Source organism: Schistocerca serialis, chromosome 4 (genome assembly GCF_023864345.2).
Source record: "Schistocerca serialis cubense isolate TAMUIC-IGC-003099 chromosome 4, iqSchSeri2.2, whole genome shotgun sequence".
Lineage (NCBI taxonomy): Eukaryota > Metazoa > Arthropoda > Insecta > Orthoptera > Acrididae > Schistocerca > Schistocerca serialis.
Genome location: NC_064641.1, coordinates 514,729,721 through 514,755,348, shown reverse-complemented (window position 1 = coordinate 514,755,348; position 25,628 = coordinate 514,729,721). Strand labels below are relative to the sequence as shown.

Below are 25,628 nucleotides of genomic sequence, written 5' to 3'. Positions count from 1 at the left end.
GAGATTCTCGGCAGAATTGGAGAAGAGAGGAACATGTGGAGGACACTGCAAAGAGGAAGGGGCAGGGTGATAGGACAGGATGATACTTTAAGTAAAAAACGTACTCGAAGACAGAGATTGGAGTATGTGCAAGAAATCATCGAGGACAATGGGCGCAAGTGTTTCTCCGAGACGAGGAGGTTGACAAAGGAGAGTCCATCAAATCAGTCAGAAGACTGCTGACAAAGAGAAAAAATATTTCTTTTTTCAGTTACTGTCTTTGTTAAGCAGTGAATGTGAATGGTCAATACTAGTCCACTCTTTTCCTGCAATTTGAGTAAAAAATATTTGTACGTTGAACAAAACGTAAATCCTGGGTGCACAATATATTTTTTCAATTATTGGTTCTAAATTTTAGATCTTCCCGGTCCGTCGGCTCGTTTACATTCCCTTTATTAACCTCTGATCATCAATGTAAAAATTGACTGTTTATTTTTCACTCCTGCTTGAGGATCTAGTACGTTGCTCTAGTTGCTGTACGTAACGGAAACTCTTACCCTGTGAATTTGTTAGACGGGCTGCAGGTCAGGTTAAAAGTCAGCGTGCCAATAAGATACTGCAGAGTAAATGCAATTGGCACATGACAGTGTTACTTCAGTTTTTTATTGTTATTATAAGGTAGTGACGAACATTTCAGTCTCCACCACTATCGCCCTGGATATGTCTGAATCGTTCACCATCTACAGGTCATAGTGGACCAAAGAGTTCAGCGAGGCGACGGTAGGTTTCAGGACGCATATCAGTAATATATATTTATAATCGTTGCAGCTTTGTGGTCTTTCGCAATGTTAATGAATAGTGTATGGACGAGGACATGGTGAAAAATAATGCATCCGAATTTTTTATGTGAAAATTCTTTAAGGCCCTTTAAATAAAACAAACGTTATTAACATTCTACATCCTTATTACTCATGTCTACGTGTTTATTTCTCAACATAGTCACCTTGGCGTCGAACACATTTCTTCCAATGAGAGACCAGTTTGTTGACACCTTCACTGTAGAAGTTTGACTTTGTTGGCGAAGCCACAACCTCACCTCTGATTGCACTGCTTCATCACTATCAAAGTGCAGTCGTCGAAGTTATTTTCGAAGTTTTGGAAACAGATGAAAATCGGATGGGGCGAAGTCGGAACTGTATAGAAGATGATCGATGACAGTAAACTCAAGGTGTCAGATAGTTATAGATGTCAAATGCTCGAGTATTATTTGGAATTGTCACGCTGAAGAAGAGGGTGCTCTATGTGTGGACGAACTCTTAGAATTCGATAGTCGATTACAGGATGCTGTTTCTCAGGCACCTACATAGTTAAGTAACACACCGCCGTGTTCACGCTACAATTCGGTGCCCTCTGGAGGCAGAGGGGTTCAAATATGTAGACAAGAAAAATAAAGATGTAGAAAATAATGTTTGTTTTATTTAAAAAGGTGTATAAGTTTTCACATAAAAAATTCGGAGGCGATACTTTTCAGCACGCCCTCGTAATAGGCTGATACATGCAAAGCTTTGTATTCTCACTATAGACCGCTTGCCCTCTTACCTCATCAAGAACGTGGGTCGGCGGAGGCGGCGGAGGGGATACAGAGGCGGACAGCGTCATGGTGGCGGCCATCTTGCCCGGCGGGGGCGGGAAGCGGCGAGGGGAGGCGCGCGGGGCCACGCCCACCGACGCCCGCGACGCCGGCGACGCCATGTCGGCCGTCAGCACCGGCAGCGTCGGCGCCGCTCCCACCACCTCGCAACACACGACGCCCTCACTGTAGCAGCTCTCTGGGTCAGACGTGACGTGACAACACACTCTATGGACTCCACCTTCTTGATGGGAAAGAGGCTGGCGCTAACTTCACTGCACACTTGGAAAATAAAAATCACCGTTGTACTTGTCAGAAAGCCCATTGATTTTGCTCCTACCATTTCAAACATAAATAATATGAGACAACACACCATTATCCCTCTCAACAGCCGCCCGCTGTGGCCGAGCGGTTCTAGGCACTTCAGTCTGAAACCGCGCTGCTGCAACGGTCGCAGGTTCGAATCCAGCCTCGAGCATGGATGTGTTTGATGTCCTTAGGTTAGTTAGGATTAAGTAGTTCTAAGTCTAAGGGACTGATGACCTCAGACGTTAAGTCCCATATAGTTCTAAGTCTAAGGGACTGATGACCTCAGACGTTAAGTCCCATAGTGCTCAGAGCCATTTGAACCATTTCTCTCAAGAACTCCGTATTATTAGCAACAGGGTGACGAAATCGTCGCTTTACACTAGTCAGGTGATAAACATGAGATTTCGTGTTTAAGAAAAGCAATTTATCTATTTTACATGGTTTCATTCATTCTTTCCACGTCTACTGTGGTGTCACCGCCAGACACCACACTTGCTAGGAGGTAGCCTTTAAATCGGCCGCGGTCCGTTAGTATACGTCGGACCCGCGTGTCGGCATTATCAGTGATTGCAGACCGAGCGCCGCGACACGGCAGGTCTAGTCTAGAGAGACTCCCTAGCACTCGCCCCAGTTGTGCAGCCGACTTTGCTAGGATTGGTTCACTGACTATATACGCTCTCATTTGCAGAGACGACAGTTTAGCATAGCCTTCAGTTACATAATTTGCAACGACCTTGCAAGGCGCCATATTCAGTAATTAGAATGAATTCTGAACAGATAATATTGTGAATAATGTGCCGTCAAGAGCGACGTTCATCATTAATGGATTAAAGTTAAGTAGCAAACTAATTACGTCCGCTTTCTGAATTCTAATTCCTTGTCATGTTCCAGACCTCACGTCAGTATACTTCTTTCCTCCTCACGCCAGCCTGCGTGAGCTAAAACGCGTGCATTTCGGCCTCCACTAGTAACACGGTGTTGGCTCTTATGCCAACGCAACATCTACGAGTTACGATCAAAAAGTAACGGGACATTTCTTTAAATTTCGTGAGCTTTATACATACGATTTCCCCTTAGTTTTATCTTGTTGGTACACATGGCCCTGATGTATGTTTGCATTTTAAGCTGTTTGAATATTTACTTTATTGTTGGCAGTCGAAGAGATTATACATGTTTTCAAGTGCTCGATTTTTACTTTCAAAAATGATGGCTCAAAGATTTTGAGTTAAATATTGCTTGAAAAATGGAATGAAGTGCAGCACTGCATTCGAAATGTTGACCGTGGCCTTTGGAAAATCTACTATGAGCAAGACAAGAGCCGGCCGTTGTGGCCAAGCGGCTCTAGGCGCTTCAGTCCGGAACCGAGCGCAGGCTACGGTCGCAGGTTCGAATCCTGCCTCGGCCTTTGATGTGTGTGATGTCCTTAGGTTAGTTAGGTTTAAGTAGTTCTAAGTCTAAGGGACTGATGACCTCAGATGTTAAGTCCCATAGTGCTTAGAGCCATTTGAAAGCAAGACAAGAGTTTACGAGTGGTATGAAACTTAGGAAGAGGGTCGAGAAGACGTTGAAGACGACGACCGTCCTGTACGCTGTAGCACATCGGTTGCTAACGACAATACGGAAGAAGTATAGAAAACGTGTCTGGAAAATCGCCCTATCACCATCAGAGGGATGCTGATGATTTCGGCATAGCCTGTGGTTCATGCTAATCAATTTTTCACATGTTTTGGGCATGAAACGTGTTGCAGCATACTTTGTTCCGGAATTTTTCAATGTCGACCAAAAACGACGTTGCATAGACATCGCTCAGTAATTGCTGAATGACGTCGACATCGGTCCACAACTTATAAACATGGTTCTAACAAACGACGAAAGCTGGGTACACTGGTATTAAGTCGAAACAAATGCCCAGTCGTCCCAATGGAAACTGTCTGAAGAGCCAAGACTGAAAAAATTCGAGAAGGCTTTTCTTACCGTTTTCTTACATTACAACGAGACAGTGCATCATAAGTTCGTGTCTTATGGTCGTATGGTCAGCGAGGAGTACTTCTGTCTTATGGTCGTACGGTCAGCGAGGAGTACTTCCTGGAAGTTATGCGCCGTTTGCTTGAAACAATCTGAAGAAAACGACCAGCACTGTGACAAAACCATTCGTCAAAATTGCATCAAGATAATGATCCCAATCATACCTCGATGCTTGTTCGTGACTTTTTGGCAGAAAACAAAACCATTATGTTGCCTCAACATATTTGATGGGCATGGCCCCCTGCGACTTCTTTCTATTCCCGAGGCTGAAGAAAAACATGAAAAGACGTCCGTTTTGCCACTATTGATGAGATGAAAAGAGAATTTCTGATGGAACTGAATACCACAACGAAATGTGAGTGTGTTGTCGTCTGTCTGGAACATGATTACACATATGAAGATACAAACCAGTTCTAGTATCAAAACTGCTGAAGACGTCATTAGTGAGCGACTTTGTCTTTCGAAAACGTTGCGGGATTTTTTGTTTCCTTTATCTCTAAGCACATTCCACAGACCAAACTCATTGGAGTAATATTAAGTGAACTTGCTGCTGATTTTGTAGTGGTAAGATGTTGTATAACTCCTCAGATGAAAACACCATCATGGTTCAATCTTCTATACATTTGCAGCGGGGTCACCAACCATACAGTACGGCCTGTTTATACAGCAAGATGCTGCTGCTTCCCAAACATATCTGTCTGTTTCACAAACTTCTTGGCGCAACGCACTTTGTGGGTTTTGCAGATTAAGATGAAGTCCCAAGGTGGATTGAAGAAAAATGTTCTACATCGAGAAGGTTGGAAACATTTGGTGCATTACGTAGTATTAGTTGCTAAGCAACAGTTAAAGAGAGTGACTTAGTACTCATCATCAGTGGCACACGTTTGTTTTCCTCTAGCAGAAAATTTTTGATAAGCATTCCTTTTGCTGTGTTACTATCCATTACTGTATTGAAGCCTTCATATCTGTGTCAAAATCGTTGTTATCAACTGAATGATATATAACGGACGAAACGTTTCGAACCTTCTTTCGGGCATGGATGTGTGTGAAGTTAGTTAGGTTTAATTAGTTCTAAGTTCTAGGCGACTGATGACCTCAGAAGTTAAGTCGCATAGTGCTCACAGCCATTTGAACCATTTTTGAACCGTCTTGCTATAGAAGGTGTCTCCTCCTCAACACCGTTAAGGTTTTCACGATAACTTCCAAAACGTAGAACTAGTACTGCCAGCTTCACTTTTGTATTCACTTAACATGTAAAGCAACAGCCAGAGATTAGAATGATCTGCAAAGTCATTTGAATGTGAATTATGAATCCAGTGCGTAACAGTAGTTGAAGGTTATTTCAAGCCTGAAACTGTTATTAAGGTTTTAAACACGTTATCAACAGTTTGTTGTTTATATTTTGTTCCATCTGCAACATATTTTAGCCCTTGCTTACGGCTGTTTCCCTTATGGAACTATTTATTGAGATCATCGTGTTTTGTACGGCTGTAAAGCTTAATAATGTGACTTGGTGGATCAGTTGTAACATTCCATGCTATCAATTCAGAAGTCTTGGTTTCGAACCCTGGGTAGTCGTGTAACTTTTATTTGTCAGTTATCATTTATTTTTCGTCTGAAATTGCTAATGTGGAAAATTCCGAGTTCCACCACGGATTGGAGATCGGAGGAATTCAGCAGCCTAGTAAGGCATACTTGTGTTCAAACGAACCTTCGGGTTCCACAATGAAATTTTCACTCTGCAGCGGAGTGTGAGCTCATTTGAAACTTCTGTACGCCGGACACAGACTCGAACTCGGGACCATTGCCTTTCGCTGGCAAGTGCTCTACCTATTGAGCTACCCAAGCACGCAAGTGAACAGTCGGCACTCAGTTGGTCGAGGTCTTACCCGCGAAAGCCAAAGGCCCCGAGTTCGAGTCTCTGTCCGGCACACAGTTTTATCTGCCAGGAAGTTTCATATCAGCGCACACTCCGCTGTAGAATGAAAGTGTCATTTCGGAAATATCCCCCAGGCTGTGGCTAAGTCATGTCTCCGCAATATCCTTTCTAGTTTTCCAAGGTTCGCAGGAGAGCTTCTTGAAGTTTCGAAGGTAGGGCACGAGTTACTGACGGAAGTAAAGCTGTCCTAATTCCAAATTTACCTTTGCCTTTCCTTTTCATACCCTTTATGAGTATATTAATAAATACAACATACTCAATATTACAGAGGTTTATTTGCAAGCAAGTAACATAAAAACTGAAAAAAGATATTTCTGCACATGGACTCGACCACACGACCCTGTGATTACTGTCGTGCACTCTTTCCGCTGCACCAATCGCTGCCTGGATACTGCGAACATAAGTGACTGGCGCCTCGCCCGGCTCGCACCAAAAATGCTATTTTTTTCTAAACACTTGGCCATCTGAAACCGCCAGTTCCGTCACTTTCATTTTTGACCAAACTCTACATATTTCGTAAATTTAGGTGAAATCTGTGATGGGGAGTAGGTGCGATGCATTTGTGAGTTGAAACATCAGGGAATGATTAACCCATATCTATCGTCGCAATTCGGTTCGACTCGATGTCCAGTCGAATGAGAAACATTGCTGCTGCCCGAGGTGGCAGTCCCATGAACTATGTCTCGCATCCTGTATACCACTATAACATCTGAAAATTCAGTCATGTACATTATCCACTGTATTGTTTAAGCACAGTATGTAAACTAACGTAAAGTTTCATCCTTCCTGGCGTTACAGTTTTAACGGCTAGTGGCCTGTGTATTCTATAACAGAATTTTTTCTCTGTTTCATATAATTAAAACGTCGTTGAATCTCTGGCGATTTTGTCTGCTGCGAGTATTACTATCCTGTTGGGGAAGAGAAGTAACAGAAAAGAGAAAAAAGAAGATACCGCAGCAGCAGCATCGGTCTCTTTCTGTCATCAACATGTCATTCCCATGAGATGTAGGAGCCATTCTCTCACTTTTCCCCCCCTTCTAACTTGTTTAATGCGGCTCGCCACGAATTCCTCTCCTGTATCAACCTCTTCATCTCAAAGTAGCACTTACAACGTACATCATCAATTATTTGTTCGACGTATTCCGATTTCTGCCTTCCTTTACAGTATTTACCCTCTAGGTCCCTCTAGTACCATGGAAGTCATTCCGTGATGTTTTAGCAGATGCCCTACCATCCTATCCCTTCGTGTTACTCGCCGATTGTCCTGAGAACCTCCTCTTTCTTTACCTTATCAGTCCACCTAATTTTAACATTCTTCTGTAGCACCACATCTCAAACGTTTCGATTCTCTTCAGCTACGGTTTTCCCACAGTCCATGTTTCACCACCGCACAATGCTGTGCTCCAAACATACATTTTCAGAAATTTCTTCCGCAGTTTAAGTCCTATGTTTGGCACTAGTAGACTTCTCTTGGGCAGAAATGCCACTTTGCCAGTGATATTCTGCTTTTTACGTCCACCTTGCTCCATCCGTCATGGGTATTTTGCTGCCTAAGAAGCATATCTCTTTAACTTCGCCTATTTCGTGATAATCAATTATGATATTTAGTTTCTCACTGTTCTCATTTCTGCTGCTTTTCATTACTTTCGTCTTTCTTTGACTTACTTCCAATCCATATTCTGCACTCAGTAGACTATCCACTAACTTCTGAGGTCATCAGTCCCCTAGAACGTAGAACTACTTAAACCTAACTAACCTAAGGACATCACACACATCTATGCCCGAGGCACGATTCCGAACTGCGACCGTAGTGGTCGCGCAGGTCCAAACTGAAGCGCCTAGAACCGCTCTACTACCTACAACTGATTGCAGAACTCAATTAGTCTTTCTACTCTCTCATTCACTCTGGCAAGTCCATATTCAACCATGACCCTTTCGTGTGCTTCTCTCCCTACAGCCGCATTCCTATCCCCGATGACTATTAGATTTTCATCTCCCTTTATGTACAGACTTACCTGTCCAGTATCCTCATATACTTTCTCTATCTCCTCATCTTTGGCTTGCAACGTCGGCTAGCATACCTGAAATATCGTTGCCGATGTTGGTTTGCTGTCGATTCTGATGAGAACAACCCTTTTACTGAACTTTTCACTGCAGTTCATTCATAAGAAATCCTATTCATGTTATTCATTTTCCTCCTGCTGTTGATATTATCTTATGTTCACCTGACTATAATTCCTTGTCTTCTTTCCATTTCACTTCACTGACTCCCACTATATTTAGATTGAGCCTTTGCTTATCCCTGTTCAGATTTTCTAGCTCCCCACCACATTCAAACTTCTGACATTCCACGCGCCAACTCGCAGAGCAATTCAGTTTACTTCTCATGGTCTCCTCTCCATTGGCAGTCCCCTCCCGGAGGCCCGAAAGTGGGATGGACCAGAACATTTTGCCAATGAAAAGATCATCATGACACTTTTTGGATTGCAGACCACATTTCCTGTGTATACAAATTGTGTGTGTCTTTACTTCAGTGGTTTCCATTGGCTTCCGCATCCACATGTTGTTGAACGTTGCTGCCTCTTCCGCCTTTAGGGGCAGTTTCCCACCCCAGGGGCAAGAGAATGCCCTGAACCTCTGCCCACTCCTCCGCCCCTTTTTCACCATGCCGTTGGCTGAATGACTGTGACTTCTTATGCTGGAAGTCTTCGACCACCGCTGCTGAAGGGCTTTATTCAAAATTTAAGCGATGGCTGGGTTCGAATCCCGTACCGAGGACATTTTGATTACTAATCGTAGACGCTACCCTCTTTTTTCCCAACAGCATTCGCAGATGTTTTATTGTCCTTCGTGCCGAAATATTTTATTTACAATGTATAACAGGATTTTTCCCTTTTTCCTACGTTCCTGGCTATATCTAAGAACACACACACATATATATAAGAAAAAACTAATGCCACCACCACGTTTCCCTAAATTTAAAAATGAACCGAACCCCCACCCCCGTCACTCCAAAAAGAAAAAAAAAAATAATGCATCACTTCAGGCGTTGGCCCCTATCATTAAGACCCCAAGACGTCTACCAAAAACAGAAAACGATAGAAGGAAGGCCTTAAGGTCTTTTATTATTTTTTATTTTATATTTATTTTTTACTCATTTGTATTATATTATTAATCCGTCTCCCCCTCACCAGCACATCCTCGAAAAGACTAGCGATCGCCTTCAACAGCAGCGGCAGAAACCCTGCATGCTGACGACGCATCAGTAGACCGTCGATGTACGGCTTCTCGCAAGGGTGTATGAATAACCATTGAGGGGACCGAACCTGTAAAATGGAAGAAGGTGTATGTGTCAGCTGCTCATAGCATGTATGATTCAGCTGCGAGGGGAGTTGTGGAAAGCACTGCGGAGAAAGTTCTTAAAATATTGTTGATATTTATCGTTCTTGACAACTTCACAATGTCAGTCATTAAGATTTTGACAGAAATCGAGGGCTGGTTTGGCACCAGCCCCAAACAGGTAGTGGACAACATGCCCGCTACTCCAAGTCACTGAGTGGCCAGGAAGAGAAGCATTTGTACGACGACGTTGTCAGGAGTTGTGCCTATGATGAACGTCAGCATCTAACGGACCAAACGTCAAACTTCGCTCGTGTCGCGGTAGGCAAGTCTGTGGCCATCTTCGTCTTGAACGTCAAGCGTGGTACATAATGGCGAAGCCGCCAGATCCATCCGGTAAAGACGCGACTAGCATACCAGATTGTCACGTACCAGGTGGACGCAAGAGTAGGGACGAGGGGGTGTTTTCCTTTAACCACATTCGGCGGAAGCTGCGATTGCAGCGAGGCATACGCTATCTTGGCCGTCCGTAGACGTGGAGCGAGAAGCATGGTCCGGATGCAGCTGTGTTCAAGAAATAAATTGCCCAAGCAGAAAACGGGCGCTGCGACGTCTGTCAGCGACTCTGGGGCCACGACTGAGGCCACTGAGACAAGTCGGAGTACGCCACATCTTGACAGGCGTACTTAGAAAGAGTGTTGTAGCTCGGTGACGGACTTGGTAGAGATCGAGGCCTCCTTTGATCCTCAGGAGGGTGAAAGACTCATAGCTGACTTTAAATAACATGACTGACAAAGAAACACAATGCGGCTAACATGCACCTGGCTATTGACGGCGGGATGGGAAAATTCTGGGCCACTTGCGATATTCGCGACGCGACATAATCGTTTGCATACCGTATCCTTTCCAGCATATCCAAGTTTCGGAGCCGATGGTCAAGGAGCTCCGCCCGAATTCGGCGTAAATGCGCCTACTGTTGTCACAGGTCACATCAAATCACCGTAAAATTGACATCTTATCACATCGTAGATCCTTGGGGAGCGGTGCATTCATCGGGCGATCCACATCCTATAGGCAGCGCAAGAGATTTGCGGATGTTAATGACGCTGCCTGAAGCAGAGCCGTAGGACACCACTCATCCAGGGGGCCGTAAAGTAGCGGTCCCACGGAGAAAGCGTACAGGAACGCAAAAAAAAGGTTCAAATGGCTCTGAGCACTATGGGACTTAACTTCTGAGGTCATCAGTCCCCTAGAACTTAGAACTACTTAAACCTAACTAACCTAAGGACATCACACACATCCATGTCCGAGGCAGGATTCGAACCTGCGACCGTAGCGGTCGCGCGGTACCAGACTGTAGCGCCTAGAAGCGCTCGGCCACCACGCCCGGCGAACGCAAAAAGAGGGCATCCTTGCCGCACTGATCATTGTATCAGGACAAGCGGCGTAACACGACCATTGTACAGGATCCAAGATGTTGCACACAGTAGCAGACGCATTATCACCTCCAGGAAGCTGTCTAGGAATAACGCATACCGCATCGCTTCTGCCAGATAGGAGTGATCAACTCTATCGAAAGCCTAGCTAAAATCTAGGGAGGCCAAAATCCCGCCATGCGCTGTGTCCGCGCAAGAGCGATCGTGTCACGGTATTGACGCAAGGCAGTCTAGATGTAGTGATCGCCTCCTAAAGACGCCTGATCGTGGGAGACCACGAAACGGGCGACACTTCAGAGACGTGCCACCAAAAGCCCCGTAAAGATCTTCAAGCCAGAGTTAAGGAGGGAGTGACGTCACTGTTGCAGGTTCCACCGTTTGGTTTATGGACAGGAACGAGCAGCCCCTCCACGAAGGTACCAGAAAGCTGTACCGCAGGAGACATCAGGTCACGGCATACGTCAGTCCAGGCCGGCGTCAGTAACTGGCAGTAGGTCCTGTAGAACTCGAACAGGAGGCTGTCCGATCTTGGCGACCTGTGGGGCACGCAGGCAAGTATAGCTGCAGTGACCTCCTCCTCCTCCATCAAGTCCTCTAATAATTCCATTTGCTCGTCCCGTGGTAACGTGCCATATGTAAGGCAAGACATCTCCTGTACCGTGTCCAGGGAGTGATGGTGGTCTGCGAGCAGCTGACCGTAGTGCACGTGGAGAGCATATCCGATCTCACGCAGCAGCCGACGACCAAAGTTAGACTATGGATCAGCGCCCGTCGCCGACACCGGTGTCCAGCAATGGACCACGAGCGCATTTCCTCCGGAATTCCTCAAGTATATGCTATTGATTCTGGCTGGACTTGTTACTGTACTTTTTCGATGCCTTGGCTGTTCTTCAACTACCTTTTATCCCATCAGTGATTACGATGTGCTCTTTAGGCAGGACAACAACTGTGCTATTCATTCAAAGAGGTCTTCGTTGACTTCCTTGAGCAGCACTTCATTGGACTTGTGCCCGACTGAGCATGTATGGAATATGTGTCGTAAATCTGAAATTTCGCGACACATTTTGTATTCCCTCCCGCCGAGCTAATCGCTCCCAAGGAGGTGAAAATAAAAGAGAGTTGGCGTTATACATGCTGTGCACAGACATCAGTTGAAGCCTGTCAGCCAAGTTGGGTAGTTTTAGAAAAGTTTCTCCATTAAAGCCCTATGTTAAACCAATCCCCTTAGCATTAATGCGTTGAACTGACAGTCAATCCCGAAACACAACGTACTTCCGTCGATGAGAACCCATTGTAAGACAGTTGGAAACTGAATATTTCAACTCCAGTTCTCACTCGTCGAGCATGGCTTACGTCGCAGCTTAACAGCCGAACGCTTGATTTCCATTTTGAGTGAGTTCAAAGAGCAGCACTGCAGTATAAATCACCAGACTCACATGGCAGAGACAGGCTTTAGGCGCTCAAGTCCTGCGAGTGGGAGCTGTTGTCGGCTTATTGGAGGAGGCAGCGCCACGCCGAGTCTCGCTGTGACAATGCGACATGGCGATTGGCAGTCTTGTGGTACGACTTGAAAGCAGAAACAGTTTCAAGGCAGCTCCGGATCCCATGGGCAGAAGTGGCGGACGAGCTTTGCGTGCAGTACCGGGTCATGCAGAGTGTGACGCAAGGTCTTGTTTACCTCTTGCAGTCACTGACTCTGAGAGCCAACAGGCAGGTGAATCTGGGCAGACGGCTGGAGTCGGCTGCGGGCAGGCGATAGCATTTGGACTTGGAGTCCAGGGCGGTGTCTCCGACATCGGACTGTCATGGCGCATCGGCCGTGCTTGTCTTTCTTATCGGCATGACTGGTGTTAGGTGACATGTTTTTTCTGAAACTGTCACCTAGCACATTTTGGAACATTTTTAAACTCATTTACCGTGATCAAGTACTCTATCACTGACGCTACATCGAGATTCAGTGCTCCCAGTGACTCTTCCATCTTTTAGGTACAGTGAAGGGACTGCGCAGTTGGGAACCTAAAGGCTGGCTATCAAAAGATAAGTATCCCTTTAAGAAGATCTGGCTACCATAAAAAGTTCATAATCAGAGGCGGAGTCGCATCCTCAGAGATACAGACTGGTATTCAGTTCCCTCGTGCCACGCTCTGTGAACAGGACATGCGACGGCCTCTTTCTGTGGGAAAAGCGCAGTATTGCTCGTAAAACCTTTCGGCAAGATAAGAGATGTCTCTCCAGGTGTCGCCTCCCAGAGCTCAGCATGTGAATCATCGTTACCTGAGAAGCGACGTCGCGAAATAGCGTTTGGTTTAAATTTTCGTAATACACAGTTATTTTCCATAGAACATACAGTTGTGCCTACCTGTTAGCCATCTCATAGATTAATTTGGAAATTATATCACGTAGTAGGAGAGATTTTCTGTCTGCCTCCTCACCTCAGAGCACTATTAGCAGGAAACAGCAAATCAGAAAGAGGAGATTGTTTACAACTTTACTTGAGTTTCACTGGACGTAACTCACAATGTCTGCCACCACTGACCAACGAGTTCCTGCTCTGGGGAAAAGCAGCCAAGTTACAGAGCGTCAGGAAGATAACACTTCACACTAGGCGATGAAAAAGTAAAGATTTTATGTTAGGAGATGGAGGAGTAAACTTCGACGCCAAATGTCGGAAAAGACAAGTGACGAGGCAAGCCTTGCGGGCGCAGAAAACTTTGTTTCTTTTCGAGTTCTGAGGACAGAAAGCGAGCTGAACTCTGAGTATCCAGAGTCCATCGATGCTGCCTTCAGCATAATGCCAAGAGTATGATAAGGTACGGATTAGATGTGATCGGCAAATCCATAGGGACGCGATATTAGTTCATTCCCTTCAGGATCCAGCTATTCTGTTTTAATACCTCACAGCCTGCCCCTGTAGCAAAACTCATCGACAACCTTTAGCGTCCCATATTACAATTTATTTATATCAGTGATAGCTGTTTTAACAGTTTTAATTTTGTTGTATTCCTCTTATGATCTCTTTTTAAGACATTATCAACTCCATTCAAATGCTCTTGCAAGCCCCTTTTCGTCTCTGACTGAATTACAATAGCATCAGCAAACTAATGGATCTAACATTGCATACACCAGCCCGCAAAACGCCAGTTTTGTTTTTTCAGATGACAAAAACTTCCTGATTAGCTCCTTTCTGGATATCCAATTGACTATTTTAGCTTGGGAATATTTTATCCAAGAGAAGTCTATCGTCGTTGAGCCATACAGTGGAGCTGCATGTATTCAGGAAATATAATGGTTTTAGGTTCCTCTTGTTTTCAGCCGTTTTCAATATCAACATAGAAAGGTCGTGTTAGCTAATGTTACAGGGCCAGATCACTCCAAAAGCAAAGATCCCTCTTCAGGAACCACATGTTTATCTGGCCTCTTCACAGTTGCCCCGCTAATGTGGTTGCACTTACAGTACGACTGTATGTGTCGTAAATATACGTGAGCCATCCTACCTCAACTGGATCCTAGTTCGTGGGGCCGCGAGGTGTGAGGTGGGGGTAAGCGGTCTACTGCTGCAGGACAGTAGTTGCTAATGCCCCACTAGTGCCACGAAACTGGCAAATGTGTGCCTGTACGAGGTTCGTATGCGTGTGGTACCTGGTGCGTGGGCTGGGTGGGTGCGGCAGCGGGGACCTGCGGCTGCTGCTGCTGGGCCGGCGGTCGGAAGTCGGCCGTGAAGGAGTAGGTGGCGCCGCCGCCGTAGCCCTGCGGACTCAGCAGCGCCTGCGCCTGCGCGGTCTGCATCGGGTACACCGGCGACGCCGTCGGCCCGGGCGCCCACTGCATCTGCAACCCGCGCAGCAAACACACCTGCAGCTACCGCCACAATCGAACGCACGTCACTTCAGCTAATAAATTAAGTCACTTGTTGATATTCACCTCTCGAATAAAATGGTTCGCAATAACAACCAACCTGTTTACTATCCAGCAGTCAAATAAATCATTTGCCCTCATTCAATTACAGTTTTTTTTAAATTCCCCACAAATTTCCACAATCATTGCAGATTATCTACGATTATAGATCCACGCTAGAAAATAGTTGTTGTCATATCATGTGTTATCATTACTGCTTCAAGAATTTCAAACGTCAGATGAAATATTTGTTGTAATTTTCTTCTTTTTTATGAATGTCACGTACTCAGTAGCACATTGAACTTACGCCATAATCCACAAAGTTATTTAAGTGTATTGGAATAGTAATAGTCCTATAACACTTCCTAGGAGACCGCACGAAATTATTTTTGCGGTTAAATTTTTCTCTGTGTTCAGATGGTTCAAATGGCTCGGAGCACTATGGGACTTAACAGCTATGGTCATCAGTCCCCTAGAACTTAGAACTACTTAAGCCTAACTAACCTAAGGACATCACAGAACACCCAGTCATCACGAGGCCGAGAAAATCCCTGACCCCGCCGGGAATCGAACCCGGGAACCCGGGCGCGGGAAGCGAGAACGCTACCGCACGACCACGAGCTGCGGACTCTGTGTTCTGTTTACCAGGGACTCTTTAATCTGATTACACAACTGGTCTGATATTCCGTACTCATAATTTGTTCATTAGGTGGCAATGTAGATCCGTATCGAATGCTGCTGGACGCCGGCCGCGGTGGTCTAGCGGTTCTAGGCGCTCAGTCCGGAACCGCGCGACTGCTGCGGTTGCAGGTTCGAATCCTGCCTTGGGCATGGATGTGTGTGATGTCCTTAGGTTAGTTAGGTTTAAGTAGTTCTATGTTCTAGGGGACTGATGACCACAGATGTTAAGTCCCATAGTGCTCAGAGCCATTTGAACCATTTGAATGCTGCTGGTAGTCAAGGAACAGGGCATTAACCTGGAGCGATTTGTAGTGGAACGACCACAAAAACCTAATCGCTGGTAAGGAAGGTGTCAGAATGAGATTAATTTGAAGAATACTGAAGACGTGTGATACAACCACAAAAGAGGTAGCCTACCAAAACCTCATTGAACCACCATCCCAATACTGCTGTCAGTCTGGGATCCGTACCTGATAGAATCGACAGAGGAAATATAGAAGACATAAACAAGAGCAGTACGTTCCACCCATTACAGGTTCATTTGGTAACACGTCCTCAAGAAAGTAGTGCCCCAACAAGCGACGGGCTTCGCCGTTTCATAGATTCTCGTTTCCAGCCGCAGCGCCACAACAATGTGCCCTTTGACAAAACGACTTATATCAGTGGATTCGCTACAATGCCTATCCATTCGCCTCTCTCCCGCTTCCATTCTTTCCTTGATGCCTCTCATACCCGCAACACGGCCAAGAGGCATTCAGCCTCGTCGTGGGCAGTGGGCAGTTTTGGATCATAAGCGTATTTTTAGTCCTGTTATTAATGATGTAGCATTTATTAATATTACTTTTTCGTATTATTTATGTTACCGGCAAAAGCAGAAGACAAACCGTTTTCCTGTGAAACTGGAGCAGAACACGACTTTCTATCAGATGCTGAACAAGCAATGATGTTTCCAGCAGTGGCCAGGCGGGGTAATGAGTCCTGGCTCGGATCAACATTGAAAAATGGTTCAAATGGCTCTGAGCACTATGGGACTCAACTACTGAGGTCATCAGTCCCCTAGAACTTAGAACTACTTAAACCTAACTAACCTAAGGACATCACGCACATCCATGCCCGAGGCAGGATTCGAACCTGCGACCGGAGCGGTCGCGCGGTTCCAGGCTGTAGCGCTTAGAACCGCTCGGCCACCCCTGCCGGCTGATCAACATTGAAAGGCAGCTGTTTTCTTGTAAACAAAGTGTGCATCAGCTAAAACCTTAAAATTGTAAATGTTTAGAAAAATAATTGTTAGTCTTACTTAGGCTCGACGTGTATGATGGAGGACATTGGTACACTCAGTAACTGTGATTAGATACTGTGTCGTCTATATTTTCCTCTAATTTGGGTTGGGTTTGATGTTTGTCCGTTGCACAGCTTACCACTACAATTACTCCAGTGTAGCCGAATGCGCCAGGAGTTATTATCGGTCACGACAGTCAGTAGAACCAGCTTAGGTGGAAAGAATATCGTGCACGTCCCGTAGAAATGGACTGTATTGTAATTCTTCGTTTTCTTGTTATTATCAGGTGTTAATAAGTAGCGGTGTTCCTCGACATTTAGTAATGTGTAGAGTGAATTATTTGGGTGAACTTTGCCACTTCTTTAACATTTAATATTTTTCGACAGTAATTCATACTAATGAAAGAGTCGCTTGTTTCATTCTACAGAAAGCATTAACTAACATAAAAGTTGAAGGAGACAAAAATAAACTGGGATGATAGAAAGGACGAGCTAGATATCTGCTGTTACTATGCCATTGTGGCGAGCTGGGTGAATGCAGCGTACCGTAATGGCTGGCGTCGGCAGCTGCCGTGCTGCGCGTCACCATTCCTGACCCGAGCACCAGAAATTAATTGTTGGTTACTATTAATGAGTGTTGGGAAGCTCTTATAAAACTTCTTCTGTTTGTGTATCCTGGAATATTCGATGTCTTTATGAGTACCAGCGTTCTGGAATACTCCATGTTTGTATAAATACCTGCTCTCTACGGCCTGGAGGTCAGTTCCGTTCTGGCTGTGTAGGTGTTTTCAGTGCTAAGTGTTGTATTTCACTGACGAGCCTGCTTTCGGATTTGGACTAGAGTCTGGTTAAGACGAGACAATATTAATACACGGTAGGTGTAAACTTACATATCATTCAGTCTTGGTTTAAGATGGTTTGTTGTTTCTGATTCTTCTTTGTTTCTTCCTCAATTGTGTTTTACTTGGAAGACAATGTGAATCATTTCGTGCAATTAAATTTTCCACTGGGAAAAGTAAAATGCATCTGTGGCTGTGACAAGGGTAGTTTCCTCACGTTACGTGATAGATTGTGCCCAAATTTTCTCAGAATCTTTTTTAATACGCGGGTCCCATTAGTAAGCATAGTGAATTTTTAAACGCTACATGAAAATTGCCGACAGTATTGACTTCTGCCTATGAGTACACTGCTAATTACGTACTTCTTCTCCTTCGCTTCCCACGTAACAGACGACATAGGAAAATTGTGCAAAGGCTTTGGCAAAGAGGATCAGGTCATTATAGTAGGTGGAGCAGGAAATACCCAGGCTAAGAACAGTAGCTACGGCATTAGGGGTGAGCTGGATAAAATAAGAGTAGCAACTACACGCACATATGCGAGTTTCACGGAGGTCCTGCAGTGCCATGACCAGCCTGGGGTTAATACTGCTGTGAGCCGTTTTGACTCTGAGCTGACCAGGTTACTGCTGACTGAATTCTCATGTGAATGCAGTGGCCGTAGCTACAATTGAGATATGGGATTATGCTCGACATGGCGTGCACCTGAATAGGAAAGGGAAGGATAGGTTGGCTGAACCTCTTGCAGGAAATGTACGGGGGGCCACCATCACACAATGCAAGATCCCTGTGGTTACTGGTGTCAGAGGGGCACCTTCTTTAGGTCATAATCAAGTTTCAGGCACCCTGTTTTGAAAGAAGTCACTATAACAGAAGAGCGCCACAAGAACGCACAGAAAAGTGAGGTTAGCTTATTTCACCAGATTGAGTAATAAGATAGAAGAGCTTCTTGACTGCTCGCAAAAAACATAAGCATCATGTGTCTGTTTGAGCACCACATAATCACAGGGTTACATATAAAAGATTACAGTCTAGCAGCTTACTCATGCAGAACTAATATGGGAAAATGAGGACTTGTTGCATATACACTCCTGGAAATGGAAAAAAGAACACATTGACACCGGTGTGTCAGACCCACCATACTTTCTCCGGACACTGCGAGAGGGCTGTACAAGCAATGATCACACGCACGGCACAGCGGACACACCAGGAACCGCGGTGTTGGCCGTCGAATGGCGCTAGCTGCGCAGCATTTGTGCACCGCCGCCGTCAGTGTCAGCCAGTTTGCCGTGGCATACGGAGCTCCATCGCAGTCTTTAACACTGGTAGCATGCCGCGACAGTGTGGACGTGAACCGTATGTGCAGTTGACGGACTTTGAGCGAGGGCGTATAGTGGGCATGCGGGAGGCCGGGTGGACGTACCGCCGAATTGCTCAACACGTGGGGCGTGAGGTCTCCACAGTACATCGATGTTGTCGCCAGTGGTCGGCGGAAGGTGCACGTGCCCGTCGACCTGGGACCGGACCGCAGCGACGCACGGATGCACGCCAAGACCGTAGGATCCTACGCAGTGCCGTAGGGGACCGCACCGCCACTTCCCAGCAAATTAGGGACACTATTGCTCCTGGGGTATCGGCGAGGACCATTCGCAACCGTCTCCATGAAGCTGGGCTACGGTCCCGCACACCGTTAGGCCGTCTTCCGCTCACGCCCCAACATCGTGCAGCCCGCCTCCAGTGGTGTCGCGACAGGCGTGAATGGAGGGACGAATGGAGACGTGTCGTCTTCAGCGATGAGAGTCGCTTCTGCCTTGGTGCCAATGATGGTCGTATGCGTGTTTGGCGCCGTGCAGGTCAGCGCCACAATCAGGACTGCATATGACCGAGGCACACAGGGCCAACACCCGGCGTCATGGTGTGGGGAGCGATCTCCTACACTGGCCGTACACCACTGGTGATCGTCGAGGGGACACTGAATAGTGCACGGTACAGCCAAACCGTCATCGAACCCATCGTTCTACCATTCCTAGACCGGCAAGGGAACTTGCTGTTCCAACAGGACAATGCACGTCCGCATGTATCCCGTGCCACCCAACGTGCTCTAGAAGGTGTAAGTCAACTACCCTGGCCAGCAAGATCTCCGGATCTGTCCCCCATTGAGCATGTTTGGGACTGGATGAAGCGTCGTCTCACGCGGTCTGCACGTCCAGCACGAACGCTGGACCAACTGAGGCGCCAGGTGGAAATGGCATGGCAAGCCGTTCCACAGGACTACATCCAGCATATCTACGATCGTCTCCATGGGAGAATAGCAGCCTGCATTGCTGCGAAAGGTGGATATACACTGTACTAGTGCCGACATTGTGCATGCTCTGTTGCCTGTGTCTATGTGCCTGTGGTTCTGTTAGTGTGATCATGTGATGTATCTGACCCCAGGAATGTGTCAATAAAGTTTCCCCTTCCTGGGAAAATGAATTCACGGTGTTCTTATTTCAATTTCCAGGAGTGTATTAAGGCAGAACACAAGTTTAAAACCATTGACACAAGTAGATTTTGTAGAGATCAGCACATAGAACTGCGTGCTTGTGAATTAATGCTGGAAAACAGATCACTTTTAATTATAACTGTATATAGATCGTCACTGGGAAATTTCGAATTATTTATAAGGAACCTTACTGTGCTGTCTGTCACACATCAGCAAGCAGTTAATAGTCTGTGGTGATTTCAGTGTAGATTTTCTAAAGGATTCTGATAGGAAAAATGATATGGAAACCTTATTTGGATTCTACAATTTGCTCTCAGTAGTTAACTTTCAAACATGGGTGGATAAAGACAATAGGTCCCTAATTGATAATGTTTTCTTTGATGAGGCACAAAGCAAGAAAATAACTGTTTACCCAGTAAAAAATGCTCTCTCTGATCATGATGCACAGTTAGACAGGATAAATGACATAGTGCCTTACAGTGTGAATACCCCTCGGTGGAAGTCAGTTTGAATCATTATTGACTACAGGGCAAATGTTTTTAAGATAGTTTACAAGAAACAACCTGGAATGAAATTTATAAAGACCTAAATGCCAATATAAAATTTAATATATTCCGTCATAAATTCACATCAGTATTTGAAAATAGTTTTTTGCATAATTTAATAAGATGGGCATTAATCTGCCATGTAAAAAAACACAGATCACTAAGGGGATTGAAATATCTTGTGAAACGAAAAAGGAAATACCTACTTTGGGATGAACAAGTAGAGACCCTGCAGTAGTTGTGCACTACAAAAACTACTCACTATTATTAAGAAACGTTATTAAAAATCATGAAACATACACATAATGTCAGAAATCAGTACGTCTGACAACAGAGTTAATGCAATAAGTAATATAGTGAAGCAAGAGGATAACGTTACTACTGAACTGAATGGAAGGTTTATAAATGACAGTCACAGGTAGCAAATGTATTTAACAATCATTTTACAACACAGTAGAAAGATATGGACCAATTGTTCAAGAGAAAGACCCCATCAATATGCTGAAGAAGTAACTCTCATAAAATTACATCATATGAATGTACCACCAACTTGTACTTTTGAAATTAAGAGTCATACATTTTCTCAAGAATACAAGAATAAAACCTCTTCTGTTTCGATGATGTTTCCAATAGAGTACACAGCCTGGGGGATGTTTCCAGAATGAGATTTTCACTCTGCAGCGGAGTGTGCGCTGATATGAAACTTCCTGGCAGATTAAAACTCTGTGCCGGACCGAGACTCGAACTCGGCACCTTTGCCTTTCGCGGGAAAGTGCTCTACCAACTGAGCTACCCAAGCACGACTCACGTTCCGTCCCCACAGCTTTACTTCCGCCAATACCTCGTCTCCTACCTTCCAAACTTCTCGTTCTGGAAACATCCCCCAGGCTGTGGCTAAGCCATGTCTCCGCAATATCCTTTCTTTCAGGAGTGCTAGTCCTGCAAGGTTCGCAGGAGAGGTTCTGTAAAGTTTGGGAGGTAGGAGACGAGGTACTGGCGGAAGTAAAGCTATGGGGACGGGGCGTGAGTCGTGCTTGGGTAGCTCAGTTGGTAGAGCACTTGCCCGCGAAAGGCAAAGGTCCCGAGTTCGAGTCTCGATCCGGCACACAGTTTTAATCTGCCAGGAAGTTTCATATCAGCGCATACTACGCTGCAGAGTGAAAACCTCATTATGTCATGTTCAGTTCTGCACGTTCAGAGGTACTGCACCAGTGATGAGTGTAACACATGATGATAAAATAATACAATGGGTGGAAAGTTCAAAATTCTTAGGTGTCCATATTGATGAGAATTTAAATTGAAAAAAAAAACACTTTTTGAACTCCTAAAACAAATTAATGCAGCCACATTTGCACTTAGGATCACAGGAAATTTCGGAGAGAAATAAATCAGTAAGTTTACACATTTTGCTTATTTTCATTCGCTAATGTCATACAGATTAATGTTCTGGGGTAACTCATCTTTAAGAAAGAAGGTTTTCATTACCCAAAACCGTGCTTTAAGAATAATATGTGGTGCTCACCAGCGATTATCTTGTAGACATACGTTTAAGAATTTCAGTATTCTGACTACTGCTTCACAGTATATTTATTCCCTCATGAAGTTTGTTATACCTAATCCATTACAGTTCAAAAGAAACAATGAGGCACATAAATACAATACTAGAAGAAAAAATGACATTCATTATTCCACATTAAGGTTGTCTTTAGCACAGAAAGTGGGTGCACAACGCTGTAACAAAAATTTTTGACCACTTACCCAGAAAGGTAAAATTTGAAAATAAATTGAAAAGGTTTCTCCTTGGCAACTGCTTCTATTCCGCAGAAGAATTTCTGTGTTTGTAATGTGTAAAAGGTGGTGGGCAGGAATTGCTAACTCAATCTGTATATCTTGTTTTCATTTCGGGAAATAATAATAATAATTAAATATAATATGGTGATTTTCAGAGTACAAATAGATGTAAAAATTAATCTGCAATATGAATGTAAATTGACTCGTTCCACATCACGACGATTTATCGTGCAAAATGAAAAATGGAACATGAAAGTAACTAACTAACTAACTAACTAATGTAGTGTCGATGACTTGTTATTTCTGCAGCCTTGGGGGCTTTCTTTAGACGGCTCACCACAGGGAACATAACACTGCTGAAAGTTGCCTCTGAGTAGGTATAAAACAGGGAAATGGCAGTCTCCCATGTCCACACAACAGGAGCATGCAAGAGGTTGGACTGCTTTCCGTAAAAACTGCATTGATCGAGACACTAAAAGAAATCCGTTTGGCTACGTATGAGCTGAATAGCAGGTGCAAACACAGAGTTTCACACCATGGGACCAGCTGTAAGACGCTACTGTGCCACGTAGGAATGTTTGTTCAGATACGAGTAAGAGGTTCTGTGATTGTACCAAAGTAATTATTTCAGCGGAAGACGAGATTTCCCACACGTGCCTACATGGAAGGCCTTTGGCTGGCCATAGCTGGAAATCTGTCATGTAGGGGGACACTTTTTCTGCTTTTTATCCTACGCCATACCATTATTAGTTAACCACGACAAAATCCGTGAGAGTATGAAATTGTTAAACTTGTTTATGAAGTTATTATTGATCGGAACTCACAAGGTCTACTGCAATAGGCCTGTGAGATTCCGATGCTGGCAGAATGAGCTAAGTTTCGCAACGTTAGAACACACTTGAGGCGGGACATCGAAGAGTACACTTGCTTCAGGGACGCTGAAGAATATACTTGTGGGGGCGAGATCATATCTCTTACTTAGAGAGATGTGCGGAGGCCGAGCAGGACTCAACATTTCCTGCATATGTCTTTCATACTAGCACTATATGTCACCGATGCTGCGACCGAGGTGAGGGGGACGTGAATCTAGCCAGTTTGCATCAGGGTTTCATTGCGCAGATTTAACATTCACAGACAGCTAGCTGCACCCATCATACAATTTTGAGAAAGCGTTGGTGTTCGCTTTTTCTTTTCCAGCGATCATTCTTTAAATCACTAACCTTTCTCGTACTCATTGGCCATATCCACGATGTAGTTCTATATTATCCTCTTATGTGTCTATCTACCTTTGCCGAGGCTATAGTTGGAATCTGCAAACTCTTATCCATTCATTAAATGTTTAAATGCTTGCTTCAATGGGTAAATCGTATTATAATATGTCTCATGGGAGTAAACCAAATTGCAATAGTGACCACCTGTTTGCTTTTCTGGTTTGCTGAGTCTCTTTACTAATTTATCTGTGCGAGGTGTAGTATCCGTATTTCCGTGTTTAATTGAATCATCCTAGTAATTTTCTTTTACTAAGACGTTATCTCTTGCACGACATTGTTTCTCTTAATTTTGCATGTCCTTGCAGGGAGCCTGCCTTCCCTGTAGGTCATCGGGGCCCTACATCTATGTACTTGTAGATATTCAGCAAGTCAGAGGCTGCTGTCGTTTATCGTATAGTAAAGTCATAAGAATATCAAAACAAATTGCGAAAATTGGCAATCGACTTTAAATAATTCAAAGTGTGATGTCATCCACATGAGTGCTAAAAGGAATCCATTAAACTACGGCTACGTGGTGAATCAATCAAATATTAAGGCCGTAAATTTAACTAAGTACTCAGGAATTACAGTTACGAACAACAGACATTCGAAAGAACACACAAATTATTTTTGGGGAAGACTTCGTTTCATTGGCAGTACTGCTGCGGGATATGGGATCCTTAGCAGATAGGGTTGATTGAGTACATCGAGAAATGTCAAAGAAGGGCAGTGCGTTTTGTATTATCGAGAAATAGGGGGGGGGGGAGGGGGGAAGTATTACGGACATGATATAGGATTTGGGGTGGACATCATTCAAACAAAGGCGATTCTCGTAGTAGTGGGATCTTCTCACGAAATTTCAAACACCAACTATCTCCCTCGAATTCGAAAATATTTTTTTGATACCCGCCTACATAGGGAGAAAAGACCATCATAATAAAATACGGCGAAATCAGAGCTCGCACGGAAAGATATAGGTCTTCGTTTCTTCCCCGAACTGTTCGAGAGTGGAAAAGTAGAGAATTGTTGTGAAGGTGGTACGGTGAACCCTCTGCCAGGCACTTAGGGTGATTTACAGAGTATCTATCTAGATGTATATGCAGATGAAGAGAAACATTTTTTTTTTATTTCTTTATAGAAAATAAAAAGAGAAACACAAAGAGAGCAGATGAGTTGTAAGGACCTTTGTTGTGCAACGAGAAAGTTCAGGGAATTTGCATATGACTCTTGCTGGGAAGACAATATACTACGCAAACCTGCAACGAGCGGAGCGAACGAAATTGATCTTCTGACAGCTGAACATATTTTACGCGCAGACAACTTCCATCCACGTCACGTGTCACTTCATCAGCATATTAACCTGCGGGAGTGTAGGTGCATTTAATTCCGTCGCCTGGTTGTCGGGCGACGTGAGAACAATAGGTTTTTTCCAAATAATTCTCTTTACTGGTGGATCTACATTTATAAATCATGAGAGCTGAATGTAAGAAGTTCGCTTTATTGAATGGTTGAGAATGCGCACTGGCTCGGTGAGGTTGAACATTAGAGGCAATATAGAGTGAACTTTCGGTGTGGGACTATTGAAGACCACGACGCAGCGGAGAAGGGAGCTAAGTTGTCCCGAGCTGAGGCTGTCATTTACAGGGAAAAATACGAATAGTGGTCTAGTGATTTGAAGGGTATGACAGACAAGACAAGGGAACAGAAGAAGAAAATAAAATAACGTTACTTCACAACTCCTACTGACCAGTCACGTTTGCCTTAAATGAATGTAATTGCTAGTTTTCTACATTAGGACTGCATCAAAAGACGGAAAGTCGTAGGTATCTTTTCAAGAGTGTGAGTTTCTTTTCTTAAAAGTAGAAGCGAAAATGAGGCAAGTTATCGATTCAACAAAGTTGTTTGAAACTTACGAAGCAGCAGACAGTGAAATTCTTTTGTCATTTACTACTAGTACTCTCACTTTCAGTTCTCGTTTAATATTTGCTGGCACATCCCCTAGGTTTGTCTCTCGAGCTTATTTTCAAGTGCTTAATTTATATTTTTACGGCACGATTTTATTTACCTTCCTTTCCACAATTTTATCCTATTTTTAGTGGCTTGAACTTTAATAATTGGAATCTTCGATATAACTTGAAACACCGGTTTCATTTTCACACTTCTTTCCACCAGGGATACGGAGTCGTTATGAACGTTTGCGTCCGTTAAGTG

General features: G+C 44.4%; 1 protein-coding gene across 1 annotated transcript in view; it reads right to left on the bottom strand.

Moving 5' to 3' along the window:
- Window positions 1–25,628, bottom strand: part of LOC126474580 (protein glass-like) — a gene marked incomplete at its 3' end in the record, with an annotated part of 151,919 nt that overhangs the window by 11,191 nt on the left and 115,100 nt on the right. The window contains exons 5-7 of the mRNA XM_050102055.1: window positions 14,297–14,485; window positions 9,074–9,208; window positions 1,579–1,773 (exon numbers count right to left, since the gene is read on the bottom strand). Of these exons, the coding sequence (XP_049958012.1) occupies window positions 1,579–1,773; window positions 9,074–9,208; window positions 14,297–14,485 (519 nt within the window). The remainder of the gene's footprint in view (window positions 1–1,578; window positions 1,774–9,073; window positions 9,209–14,296; window positions 14,486–25,628) is intronic.